Source organism: Dromiciops gliroides, chromosome 6 (genome assembly GCF_019393635.1).
Source record: "Dromiciops gliroides isolate mDroGli1 chromosome 6, mDroGli1.pri, whole genome shotgun sequence".
Lineage (NCBI taxonomy): Eukaryota > Metazoa > Chordata > Mammalia > Microbiotheria > Microbiotheriidae > Dromiciops > Dromiciops gliroides.
The window spans coordinates 19,373,152-19,388,199 of NC_057866.1; the positions used below are offsets into that span (position 1 = coordinate 19,373,152).

General features: G+C 35.9%; 1 protein-coding gene and 1 pseudogene across 1 annotated transcript; both read left to right on the top strand.

The window, feature by feature from the left end:
- Positions 1 to 334: 334 nt before the first annotated feature.
- LOC122731600 (olfactory receptor 10AG1-like) lies at positions 335 to 10,014 on the top strand. Its single transcript, XM_043971823.1, has 2 exons — positions 335 to 355; positions 9,073 to 10,014. Exons 1-2 carry the CDS (start codon positions 335 to 337, stop codon positions 10,012 to 10,014), a joined length of 963 nt encoding a protein of 320 aa, XP_043827758.1.
- Positions 10,015 to 10,405: 391 nt separating this feature from the next.
- LOC122731881 lies at positions 10,406 to 14,629 on the top strand (annotated as a pseudogene).
- The last annotated feature ends 419 nt before the right edge of the window (positions 14,630 to 15,048 follow it).

Genomic DNA, 15,048 nt, shown 5'->3' on the forward strand with positions numbered 1-15,048 from the left:
GAATATATTACTGGGCTATAAGAAATGACAAGCAGAATGATTTCAGAAAAAGCCTGGAAAGACTTGTATGAAGTGATGTATAGTGAAGGGAGCAGAACCAAGAGAATGTTGTGCACAAAGACAGCAATGTTGTTGATAAAGAACTGTGAATGAATGGCCTGACTATTCTCAGCTATCAAAATGATCCAAGACGATCCCAAAGGACTAATGACGAAGCATAGTATTCATGTCTAAAGAAAGAACTGATCTTTATTGAACACAGATTGAAGCATGCTATTTTTCACATTCTCTCATTTTTATTCCAGTTTTCTTTTACAAAATGACTACTATAATAATGTTTTACATAATTGCACATGTGTAACCCACACCTGATTGTTTACAGCTTCAGGGAAGGAGGAAGGGGAGGGAAGCAAGGAGGGATAAAATTAGGGACTCAAAACTATAAATGAAAATACTTATTGTTAGAAAATCTTCACATTATTTTTAATGAAAAGATTCCTTTTCCTCCACACATGAGTTTGATTCATTTCTGTTCTAACCATTGAAACCAAAAGATTATTTTTCCACAAAACCTATGCTTAAAGTACTAGACATTGTAATGCTTATATTTCAAAATTCAACGACAAAGAAGGAGGAAGAGATGTTATTTCTTTAAATCAGAAAATTGCCAGATCCTACAGTCTGAAAATAGTAAGGGATTCTACATGATTCTATGAGTTTTAAGTTTTTTCCTTTCATGTTTAACTTGCCCAGAGTCACACAGCTAGTAAGTGTCAAGTGTCTGAGGCCAGATTTGAACTCAGGTCCTTCTGAATCCAGGACAATTGCTTTATAAACTCCACCACCTACCTTCCCCCAGAAACAGACCTGCTTGATAGACCCTCTCAGCTACAAATGCCAAAAAACAGAATAATACTCCACATACCTTTTCAAACAACAACAAGATTAACAGGCCTTCAAGGAGAAGTTACAAACTTTTTCCAGGAAATCAGCAAAACCAACTATAATCAAATTTCCTTTAAAATAGGTAAAGATTCAATTTTCTCACCTGGAAGCCTTTTTGCAACTTTATTATTCAACCTACTCTCCTATTTCTCCTTGAGCTTATCCCTGAAGCTCATATTGTATTGGCTTCTTAACTAACTCTAATTCCACAAATTTAAGCCTTCTGTTGGTAAGTGAGTGACTTATATTTACCTTACAATAGAAAACCCAAAAAAGTCATTATTTTCATGTAAGACCCCCACAGTCTTTTTTCCCTTGTCAACAAACATTTATTTTATTTTTTTCCCGTTTCACTCATTTTCATAAAATTTAGAGTTCCAAATTTTTCTCCCACCCTCCCTTTTGTCCCCCCTCAACAAGACAGCAACTAGGTTATATATGTACAATCCACAAGTGCTCTTTTTATCAGTTCTTCTATGGAAGTGAATAGTAACCTTCATCATTAGTCCCTTGGAATTGTCTTGGATCATGGCATTGCTAAGAGTAGTTAAGTCATTCACAATTGCTCATTGAACAATACTGCTGTCACTATGCCCAATGTCCTCCAAGCTCTGCTCACTTCACTATATATCGATGTTCATTAGTCTTTCCAGGTTTTTCTGGAATCATCCTGTTTGTCATTTCTGATAGCACAATACCATTCCACCACAATCATATACCACAAATTCTTCCGTCATTCCTCAATTGATGGACATTCCCTTATTCTCGATTCTTAGCCATCATAAAAAGTTGCTATAAATATTTTTTGTATGATTTCCCCCTTTTCTCTTTTTTCATGATTACTACTGTTAACTGTTACCCTTCCATCCTATTCCCTTTTCCATGATATTTATTCTATTATCCATCTTCCTTCATCCTATCCCTTTTCAAAGGGGATTTGCTTCTGTCTGTCCCCTCTCCCAATCTGCCCTTCCTTCTTTTGCTCCTCTCTCTTTATCCCCTTCCCCATCTATTTTCCTGCAGGGTTAAAGAGATTACTCCATCAAATTGAGTGCTTATGTCATTCCCTCCTTGAGCCAATTCTGATGAATATTAGGCTCATTTACTGCCCAGATTAAATAGATTAATCCACCCAGTTGGGTGTGTGTGTTCATCCCTCCTTGAGGCAACTCTGATGAGTTTAGGGTCTTTGAACCTTTTTTGATGAGTGTAAAATTCATTTACTGCCCTGTTCTTCCCCAATCTCTTCCCCTACCTTTTCCTGTTTCTATCATGTAGTATTTCAACTCTGCCCTTCCCCCTCCCCCAGTGCATTCCCCTCACCCCTCATTTTAACCCTAACGATATCATCATAGGGCAGCTAGGTGACACAGTGGACAAATCATCACCCCTGGATGCAGGGGGATCCCCTCTAAAACCCTGCCTCAGACACAAGACAGTCACCCACTGCATGACCACAGGTATGTCCCCCAAATACAATTCTTTATGGCTTTCTAGTGTCTTGTATTTAAAAGTCACATTTGCCATTCAGTTCAGGTCTCTTTATCACAAATACCTGAAAGTCCTCTTTTTTTCATTAATATCTCATTTTTTCTCTTGAAGTTTATGCTCAGTTTTCCAGGGTAGGTGATTCTTTCCAGGTCAACAGTTTTTCCAAGAAGATATTTCACATTGCCCTCTATGTTTTTTATTCATTTGGATTGCTTTATTGTGTCTTGTTTCTAATAAAGTCACTAGCTTCCATTTGTTCAATCCTAATTCTTAGGCAATTATTTTCATCGGAGAGCTTTTGTACTTCCTTTTCCATTTGGCCAATTTGACTTTTCAAGCTGTTGACTTTTTTCTTATGTCTTTCCTACATCACCTTCATTTATTTTTCCTTTTTTCCTCTACCTCTCTAACTTGATCTTCAAAGTCCTTTTTGAAAGCTTCTATGGCCTGAGACCAATTCATATTTTTCTTGGAAGCTTTAGATGTAGGGGCCCTGACACTGACATCTTCTTCTGAGGGTGCATGTCAATCTTCTTTTTAACTAAAGAAACTTTCTATGGTCCTCACCTTTCTCTGTATGCTCATCTTGCCTTTCTTTTACTTGACTTTTAGTTCCTTAAAGTGGGACACTGTTTCCAGGCTGCAGTGTCCCAAGCTTCAGAAGTCCCAGGTGGTATGATTTAAGGAGGATCAGGTTCTTTACTCACCTGGCCTGTTCCCTGGTCCATAGATGACCCCAGACCAACTTGCTAATCAATCAGCTTTGTGTGTTGTGGTTGTCAGCTCCAAAAAGCCTGTGCCCCTCCCCCACCTGGGCCACTGCTACTCAAGCCTACCTCCTAATACCCAGCAGGGGTGAAAAACCCAAGTTCCGCCTCAGCACCAGCATAGACCCCTTTAAGTCTCCCCCTTGCCAAGGGCTCAGCCCTCTCATCAGACTGTGAGCTTAGTTCCAGACAACATTGGTGCTTTAGCTGATTCAGAGGCTCTGTGGGTCTCCTTCTCTGGTGAGGCCTTCCTGGGACTGGATCTGTGTCAGGGTGACTGTGGGGTTGGGCTCTACTCCTATCTCAGCACAGCAGCTCCCTCCTTACCAACTCCCACAGGTTTTAATCTAATATTACCATAGGCCCACAACAGGTGTTTCAACTACACTTGTGTCAAATTTTAAATTTTAGTACTCCAAAAGTGTTAGCAACAAGAAGCACTAAAGGACCATGATGCTTTGCAGCTATCATTACCTTAGTCATTACTGGGCCTTCAAACAGATCTTCTTGGATTTGTTTGAGGAACAGATCTATATCTGGTCATCATAGAAGTCTGCCTCCTGGACATTTATTTGACTTTTCTTACAAAAATGTTCTTTCTCTGCCTCTTTTAAAAACAAACTTTTCACACACACACACACACACACACACACACACAGAAATAACTTACACTATCATTTTGAATATTATACTCTGTTCTGAGACACTCAACATTTTAAAAACACGACTTGGTATCTTTCCCTAAAACCTTCCTTCATCTGTGGAGAGTACCACCATCACTTAGTCACTACAGTTCACCATCTTGTTTCCATTCTTGAATGGAATTATTTGACATATTTTATCATTTCTATAGCTGGAAAATCTTTCCCATCTACCCCTCTTTCTACTCACATAGCAAGGACCCTGTTGCACTTCCTTATCACACCTTCCCTGGACTATTATAACACCTAAGTGACCTTCCAACCACTAGACTTCCCTTTCTCCAAAACAAATGTGACACCACCAAGTTCAAAAACTTCCATGGCTTCATAGTACCTTCAGGCTTATATGTAAAATCTTTTCTTACTTACTTTTATATTCATTCCCAACCTGATCATAACATACCTATGTAGATTTACTATATACTACAGCTCTGTGGGGCCTGTGGAGGCCATATTGACATTCGATTCTTTTCTTCATTCCATTTGAGAATCCCTCATTTCTCTCTATACTCTGTTCATATACTCTGATACCTTTTACATGCAATCTTTCATAATTTCCACATCTAATATGAATCATTTCTCAAACAATATACAATTATTTTGTATATTTTAAATAGTTTATTTACATAAATTCTGTCTTTTTCTGAAATATTGTACATTACTTGAGAAGAGGTGATGATTCTTTGAAGTAAATAGAAGTCCTGAAAAGAGAAGGAGCTTAGGACACATTTTTAATCAGGTGGCCTGGCCTAGGGAATACTCCCATCTTACCAGAATTATTAGCTTAATATAAAAGTCTTCTATTCAGGGTGGAAATGTTCAAAGGGAATCTACTTCAAGCTGCTCCATTCAGACACAATTAAGCCAACTTAAAAAGGGGCAGATAACTTATTCAAGTATATCCAATATACAATAGTAGAACTGGGATTCAAACCCATGTCTTATGTTTCATATTCCAAGGTTCCTTAGTATTATGTAGACCTCAATGTATTGCGAGGACACTCAGATACCTTCCATAGATCTGAACAGCGAGGACTAGGTGGGAAAATGCCAAATTTTTTCTTTCATAGGGAGATGCTAAGGAGAAGAATATGTTTGTTTCAAGATACAAGGATCTAATTTATTTTCAAGTAATTGAATAAAAACATTGATTATTATAATTTCTTATAATAATAAATGTTAAAACATCCTACCATTTGCTACCCGATTTTTTCACAATAACACTATGGTGCAAAGAATTCAAAACATCATCATTCCACCAATGTGGAAACAGTGTTAAGAGGAGAGTAGTGACCTTTCAATAATTAGACAGTTAGGAATCTCGAAAGCCAGGGTTGTAATGTGCTCCCATGGCTCAAATCCCCAGATTTATTATTACATAGCAGTGCCTCATTAAGAGATATTTAGAAGAGTGGACTTTGAGCCAGAAGACCTCTCTCATTAAAATGTGATAAGAATCATGGGAGAACTGTCCCCATGAGCATAGAAGGTCAGGAGATCATTTCTACTTAAACAGTGCAGTGATTTTATGTAAGTGATCATTTTTAGAAGTTTGGTTTCCCTTTCATAGTGGGGCAGTATATGGGCTTATGGTAATGTTCAAGGAGAGAAAGAATAGCTTTTATTGGAAGGAGTCTTGAGAGCCCTGACTTCAAAGCTCCCTGTGACACCCACTGTGGAACTTTGGACAAGTTATTCAAAATGGTTGAGTCATACTCTCCTCATATGAAAAATGGAAATATCTGTAATACCTTATAATAGAGCGCTGCTGTGAGCATAAAAAGTGATAACATAGAGAAAGAGTGTCCCAAACTTTAAAGTGCCTTATTTATTCTAGGTGTTATATTTTCAGATTATTTTTTACTATCTCAATTAAAGGAAAGACCTGAATATGATTTAATCTCATCTCAGAAAGGTAAGTGTGAATCCTTTGGCTTCCTCACCTCTAACATTTCTGACCATAAAGGAATTTTTAACCTCACTCATCTAGGAGCTCCCTGAAAGCTTTAAAATGCCTATACTATTCAGGTTTATATTTTCAGAGAAAAAAATGCTCAGATAATGAAGATTTTTTTCTCACAAGCCCTGCCATATCTGTGTAACAAAAAAAACAAACAAACAAACAAACAAACAAACAAAAAAAGCATCATGCAAATGCAGGCATCTAAATAAAATCTCATTGCTTTTGCTATAGCTGCTTTTTCTACCTTCTTATTATTTTGGTTTTGGTTTTGGTGACACCACAGTTATCACCAAGTATAGTACCACCCCCATATCTCTTGTAATAAAGAAACAGCTAAGCAAAACAAAGTATTAACCATATTCAATACCGTCATTTTATTTATTTTAAATGACATTTTCCCAATTGCATGTAAAGACAATATTTATCATTCTCTCTCTTTCTTTTTTAATTTTAAGTTCCAAATCCCCTCCCACCCGGTCCCCTTTCCCTTCCTTTAAAATATAAGCAACTTGATATAGGTTATATATGTGCAATCAATAACTTATTTAACTCTCAACAACCATAGTTCTCCTTATCTAAAGTGTTAAGAGTAGATAAATATGTTTCAGTATCTTCATCAGGAGTAAATTTGGTATTGAAATTAATGTTAAGAGGTTGCTAGGTGTCACAGTGGATAAAGTACCGGCCCTGCATTCAGGAGAACCTGAGTTCAAATCCAGCCTCAGACACTTGACAGTTACTAGTTGTGTGACCCTGGGCAAGTCACTTCACCCTCATTGCCCTGCACAGAAATCTATAATAATAATAATAATAATAACAACAACAACAACAACTCAGTTTTATCTTACTTTTCCTTGCATTCACATTAATGTGGGCATTATAGCTGCTGTTGTACTACTATCTGTATTTCTTTATTCTGGTCATTTAAAACTTGTTTTTCCATGTTTAGTTCCTCACATTCATTTTCCTTATGATACATCATTTCATTACATCCCTATTACAAAACTTGCACAGTCACTTATGGATTCAATTCTAGGATGTTTAATATAATTATTTTTTTCCTCTTTCACAAAACGTGCTTTCTCTAGTGGGACCTTTCTCTTATTGACTTCCTTAAAGCCACATTGGCGAGATTGCCGAGCCAAAGACTGTGAATAGTGAAGTGACATTTCTTTCATAATTCTAAGTAGGTCCTCAGAATATTTTGATGAATTAACAACTCCTATAACATGGTAGTAGTATGCTTATATTCTCAGAACGACTGGAAAATGTATTATTTCTAATTTTTATCATATTAACTAATTCATAATTTGTGAAAAGAAAACACAGAATTTAAATTCCACTTATGTTACAAGTAACATGTTTTTGTAATAGTTAATTTACAATTCTTATTTTGCATATACAATGTGGTTATGTTATTTAATTTCTTACCTATGGGAGAATAATAGATATTAGTATCATTAATATATGATAATTTCAAATATATTATGAATATTAAAGTTTTATCAGGAATATTAGGTTTTTTTTTAAATGTCATTGTATCAAAATTTTTGCATAAGAGATTTTTCCTTTCATGTAACTAAAAGAACCTATTTCATTTGTATTCTTTTATATCCCTTATTTGGTTCTTTAAGTTGCTTCTAGTGGGTCAGAATTGTTGGCATGAGAGGGAAGAGGGTCTAAGATGCAATTCATTTTCTGATATTTTCTAGGTCTAGGAATATTAGCAAGTCACATAAATTCTGTCACTGTTATGTCCCTGGTAAAAAAAAGCAGTCAGAACTGACTGTACTTCACAGTGTGTTTTATTCATTGAATGAGAGTATGTATATAAAATCCTTGCAAAATCATAAAATACTGAAAATGATGGCTATTTTTTAATATTTGTATCTGTAATTATAGAACTGGAATGGACTTCCCTATGTTCTTTACCATTAAAAATGATGTCATATATTGTCAATAACACATATATGTGGTTGTTATTTCAATTTAATCAATTTAAATTCTGAAGCAAAATCTGAAAATCCTGGCTAACAAAAAGCTAAATGGAAGATCACAAAATAACTCATAAAAAGGAAATCAGTAGTTTCCTGTTGGTGATTTAATTTGAAGTTCTCCTAATACAAAAATAATCAATTACTTCAGAAACTCCCTTCTTTGAAAGAATATAGAACACTATTACAATGACTGAGACTGAAACATGTATGCCTCCTCTTTGTATAGAAATTATTTTATAGGTGATAAATGAGGTATGCATTTTCTGACATAGGAAATTTCTTAATTTCTTTGGTTTAGCTCTGCTGTCTTTTGAGGGAGGCTCCAATATGTGTGTGTGTGTGTGTGTTTGTATGTGTGTGTGTGTGTTTGTGTGTGTGTGTATTGGGGGCCAGAGGCGTGGTGCCAGCACAAGTGACCATAAGTAACATCAACATAAAGAAAATAGCACCATTAGGACAATAGCCCAAAAAAGGCAGAAGAGGAAGAAATGTGTGTTAGTGAGTAGAATCAGAACTTAAGATACATACTTAAAAAGGAATTATTTGTAGTGTGATTTTAAATTTAAGGGAGTACACTAAAGGGTTAACCAAATATTTGATGCTTACTTGTTTGTTTTTGCTTCATTCATTCATTTGTTTATTTATTTATCTATTTGTTTATTCACTTACTCCTTTTTTCCTTTATTCATTCACTCATGCACTTACTTATTTATTCATATGTTTATTTATTTGTGCATTTATTCATTTATTTGCTTATTCATTTTCATTTATTTAGGTTTGTTTTCTTTTTGCATGATGTAAGCTGTTGTTTTGATTTTTGGGGTTTTTTTGGTCACATACCTGAAATCTAGTAACATTTCCAGGTACGTAGATTAATGAGAATTTAATCTAAATGGTAAATGTACTTTTTTTTTTTTTTTGCAGGGCAATGAGGGTTAAGTGACTTGCTCAGGGTCACACAGCTAGTAAGTGTCAAGTGTCTGAGGCTGGATTTGGACTCAGGTCCTCCTGAATCCAGGGCTAGTGCTTTATCCACTATGCCACCCAGCTGCCCTCATCTTAAAACAAAAATTACAAAAGCTAAGAGTGATATACCAGCTCTTCTAACCAACAACCTGTTCCCACATTCCCCCCGCTCAAGCCTCATTTTAATTTTTCAGCGGTTGACACTGAGGGATGTATAGCTTCTGAATTCAGTATTTCCACAGGCAGAAGAAACTGGCAAAATGGAGAGAAGCAATGTCACATTTGTGGTGGAATTCATTCTTCTGGGATTTCCTGACCTTCCCAACATCCAAAGGCTTCTTTTTGGAATTTTCTTAGTCATCTATATGAGTATACTGATAGGAAATGGCCTCCTTATTTTTATAACAACTACTAATCCTGTTCTCCAAACCCCCATGTATTTTTTCCTTGGGAACTTTTCCTTCTTGGAAATCTGTTACACATCTGTCATTATCCCCAAAATGCTGGCAGACCTCTGGACCCAAAAGAAAACAATTTCATTCCTAGCATGTGCTGTACAGACTTGCTTCTTTTTTACTCTGGGGGTGGCAGAGTGCTTGCTCCTGGCTGTGATGGCTTATGACCGCTATGTGGCCATCTGTAAGCCTCTCTACTATCCTATCATCATGAATCGCAGGGTATGTGTTCAGCTGGTGATTGCCTCCTGGATTACTGGAATCCCAGTCCTGATAGGACTCACATACCAGATTTTCTCTCTAAACTTCTGTGGTCCTAACAAACTCAATCATATTTTCTGTGATGCCCCGCCATTACTGGGGGTAGCCTGTGGGGACACATATCAGAAAGAGCTCTCCGTCCATATTTCTGCTCTGCTTTTTGTCATGATTCCCTTTCTGTTGATACTCACATCCTATGTCAGAATCATCACCACCATCCTGAAGCTGCCATCGACCTCAGGCAAATCTAAAGCCTTCTCTACTTGTTCTTCTCACCTCATGGTTGTTGGTTTATTCTATGGGTCTGGTAGTATTGTGTATTTGCGACCCAAATCCAGTAATTCAGGCAATTCAGACAAAATTTTCTCTCTTATCTATACTACTGTGACTCCAGTGTTTAACCCCATGATATACAGTCTCAGGAATAAGGATGTAATTGATGCACTGAGAAAACTCCTTCCCAAATGATGTGATTCATGAAGCCAATGGTCAAATCTAAAAATAAAAACATTTCCTCTACATTTGTCCCCTTGGTGATAAATAAATTGATTTCTCTTATTTCAAAAGATATCTGTAGGTGGCAGCTAGGTAGAACAGTGGATAAAGCACTGGCCCTGGATTCAGGAGGACCTGAATTCAAATATATGTGTGTGTATAGTATATATATATATACACATACATACATACACACACACACATATATACATATATACATATATATGTATATATACATACATATACATATACATACATACATATATATAAACATACTTAAAACAAAACATTAGAGATTATATTTAAAGCCATCCAACACCTGCTTAAACTTTCCAATTTATTTTGCTATTCCATGACTGGGATTATGAACCTGTCCTTTATCTCCTGTGGGGACTCACTATCAACAGAAACATTCAGTGTAACCTTAACATATATTTTTCCTCTTGACCCAACAATATTCAGTCTCGCTCCTTTTCCTCACAATTTATTTGTTTAAAAACTGGCCATTTTAATTATCTATGTGTGGCATTCAATTCAATTAACGTTTCTAAATGCCTGCTATTTGCCAAGAATTGAGCTAAGTACTGGGGATACAAATAAGAAAAAATAATCTAATGTGACAAAATTAGCTTTGTGGGGGTGGGGAGAGATTTCATTAAATAGCTTAGATAAAATTCTAATATTTACCATCTCTCAGAGATTGACACAAATATCTATGACCAAAACCATTACAAAAATAGACAGAGTCAAAGAATATGACTAAACCTAGCTTCACACCATCCTGGTATACCCCAGCCTTCTCTCTTCTGATAATGTCAGATTTAGGCCCTCATCATTTCCTATCTACACTATCAAAATATCCTGCTTCTTGGTCTCTTTGACTTAAATGCCTTCACATTCCAGTCCATTCTCAACTCAGTTATCAAAGTGTTCTTTCTAAAGCTCAGTTCTGACCATGTCAGACCCCTCCCAATATTGAATAAATTCTAGCGTTTCCTTTTTACTTTCTAGAATCAAAGGAAGAAAAATCCTCTGGTTCTTAAAGCTCTTTATAAGCTGGTCCCTTCCTATTTTCCTATTTATTCTTCTCACAAATTATTCTCTGTCATTGTAGATATATGTGTATACATGCATGCATTCATCCATACTCACATATGTGTATGTATGTATGTATGTGTATGTATATGTGTATATATGTATGTATGTGTATGCATATGTATATACACACACATACATACAGCTATATGTGTTTATACATGTGTGTATGTACATATATAAGATATGTATGCACACATATATTTTTTGGATAATGCAATTATTCAAGAAAGTTGAATATGTATACATGTATATGAATATAATTCAAGAAAGCTGAATATATAACTTATTCAGGAAAGCCAAATATATCTGTATATGCATATGTATGTATACTTTTATGTATACACATGTGTATGGCTTATAGGTATATATATATACATGCATGCATGCACATACATATATTCAGCATTTTTAATAACTGCATGGATTTTGAGTATTCAAGCCTCTGGTATGTTTCCTAAGAAAACTGAAAGCAAAGCTGGCATGCATATACATATACATATACATACATATACACATACACATCTATATCTACACTTACACCTACAAATATATGTGTGTATATACACACATATCCATACATACACAAGAATATACATATATATGAATGCACATATATGTGTATAATAATTTTAAAATATTTCTTTAAAAGGTAAGGAAGAGTGTTTCATTATCATAGCTTTAGCTACTCTGACGAGAGATTTTTAATGTGCTTCTAGTTATTTTTAGGTTTATAGTAGTGAGAATTTTGAACCTATTTGGGTATTTGGGTCTTATTAAGAAAAATTAGCATTCATATAAATTCATGTTGGAAATCTATTCCTGAACATGTTGTTCCATCAAATGGCCAGATAACTAGGTGAGCAAATGGCAATGTATAACAATGAAAAGGAATGTTGACTTTTTTGTCACAAATACAGTGAGGTATAACTAGTGAATCAGTAGCATAAAGGATAAGAAGCATTTAAATCATTTTGCCTTGCTGAAGGTGAAGGAAAATAGCTCCAATAAAGAGATAGAATACAGATATATTCTAGATAGATGATGGACAGACAGACAGGTCCATAGCACAAAAGAGAAAGAGATTGTTGTAGGATAAAATGTCTACAGCATGACATGGATTCAGCCTTGGGGGAAAGTTAGGGTTTCCTGCATGATGATAACAACAACGATGATGATGATAATTATTAACAATAAAATGATAACAACAATGATGCTGAAGATGACTAATTTTATCATCATCAATAGGGACAGAGCCTATGATTTCATTGATATCAATTAATCTCAGATAAGAAAAATTTCTTTACTAAAGCAAGTCATCCCCTTCTCTGTACCTTCTAGTCTTTTAAATTTGTCAAGAGCTGTAAAACGTTAGGTACTGATTTTGGGAGGAACCTAGGACTAAAATTCTGATCTAGTCCAATACTTCTTCCAAAAAAACAAACAGTTGTGTATTGCCTTTTATCTTTTTCAGGACAGAAAGCAGACATTGCTGAGAAGGGGGAGGGAAGGAAGAGGAAGAGAGGTGTAAATCCTACAATTCTAACTGTGATGTTTAAAATCTAATGTGTAGGGGCAGCTAGATGGTGCAGTGGATAGAGAACCGGCCTTGGAGTCAGGAGTACCTGAGTTCAAATCCTGCCTCAGACACTTAACACTTACTAGCTGTGTGACCCTGGGCAAGTCACCTAACCCCAATTGCCTCACTAAAAAAAAAAAAAATCTAATGTGTGGTCACCTGACCTGACTCCAGTTCAGGGGAGAAACTAGCTAAAATTTACTGATCAATTCAGCAAGACTTTAGGCTTTTAAGTATTAATGAAAGTGTATTAGAAATTAGTGAAGAGAGAGATTGAGAACAGATTTCTTATAGAATGGAAAACCCTAGCTTAGATCTATTTGGGATAGCCAGGGATAAAACCTTGCCTTTCCCTAACAGCCCACTTGAAGTTCTAGAAATACATCAAAGTATATAAAAATACTTAAGACAGTATGTGTATTTTTCCCTTTAGATATTAGATATCAGTTAATACACAAAGGAAACAAGCATGGGTTGACTACTAAGCTTGACAGTTAAAGGGCTGTTAAGTTCCAGATTTAAAGTAAATATGACAACTAAGCTAAGAATTCAGAGAAGGCAGAGCTCACACTTGGCTGGGGCAAGGGAGTGGGGATCAGGATGATTGCTCAGAGAATGGGGAAAGTTTAACTGAACCTCAAAAGAAGGGCAGGATTCTGATAAGCACTATAGAGTAAAGCCATGATTCCAGGCAGCAAGAACAACAGAAACAACAACTGGGAGTCTGAGAGGTGCATGGTGCAAGAAGTCAGCCATGGAATGTGAAAAAAATATATGTCATATGTCTCTTTTAAGTACTTCTATGGCCACAAAGAGATTAAACTCTTTGAAAACAGAAATGTTATTTATGGAATTGGATCTGTTTTTAGGTTTGTGAGTGTGTGTGTGTGTGTGTGTGTGTGTGAGAGAGAGAGAGATTTAGAATATTGTATTCAGTCTAAGTCCATGTCAGTTCCTTGTTCCATATATAAATATAAATTCCTGAGAATGAAAATATAGAATTTTGAGTTGGAATTATCTTAAAGACATAAAATATAAGATATAAATCTTGAGGGAAGCTTGAGAAATAGAATGTCAGACCTGGGAAGAATATAATAAATGATCCAACCAATTGATCTTTCCTTTTTTGCTAAGGGGGAAAATGAGGCTCAGAAAGGAAATTGACTCTTTATTTATGAATTCATTCTATCCACAGACATTAAGACAAAGTAAATGTAGTAGGAGATAATGTTACTTTTGTGGTGGAATTCATCTTCCTGAGATTTTCTGAAATTCCTAAACACTAGAGATTTCTCTATGCGATTTTCTTATTTATCTTCATTTGCATAGTCATAGGATACAGTCTCATTATCTTCATAGTGAAAGTTAATCCAGCTATCCAAACCCCCATGTAATTTTTTTTTTCTTGGAAACTTTTCATTCTTGGAAATCTGCTACACTTCAGTCACTCTCCCCAGAATGCTGTCAGGCCTTTAGACACAGAAAGAAAACTATTACTGTGATGTACTGTACTGTAAGACTTTGTTTCCTATATATAGTTTGGGGAATTGGGGGGATGAGTGTCTACAACTGGGTGTGATGGCCTATGACAGGTATATGGCCATCTGTAAGCCTCACTACTATCTTCTCATCATGAACCACAAGGTGTGTCTCCTAATGGTCATTTGCTCTTCAATTTGTAGGATTCCACTTTTGGTAGTACAAACATGTCAGATGTTCTCTTTGGACTTCTGTGATTCCAACAAAATCAATCATGCATCCTGTGATGTCTCACCACTACTAGATCACTAGAAGTGATTTTTTTTTGACTGTGCTAATTCTGTATCATTTGGTTTGCTGCCCTTTCTGTTGATACTCATTTCCTACATTAGAATCACCACTACTATCCTGAAATTGCCATCAGATGGGGAGTAGCTCCAAACGTTTCTATACCTATTTTTTTTCCCACCTCATGGTTGTGGAACTATTTAACGAAACTATTCTCATCATGTATTTAGACCCAAGTCCAGCTACTCAGCTAAAAAAAAAAAAAAAGTGCTCTCTTTTCTGTACCATGGTAAACCCTGTCTTTAATTTCCTAATGTATAGCCTAAGAGAAGGACACTATAGTTGAACTGAAAAAATTAATACTAAAGAGATTGAAGCAGGGGAAGCAATAATCAAGCTATAGGAAGCTAGTTACTCTTTTTTAGTCCCCCTTTGTCCTGTAGATAGGGGCAGGTAGATGGCACGGTGGATAGAGTGCTGGACCTGGAGTCAAATCTCACCCCAGACACTTACTACTTGTATGACCCTGAACAAGTCATTGAACTCCAATTGTCTTAAACAGAGAG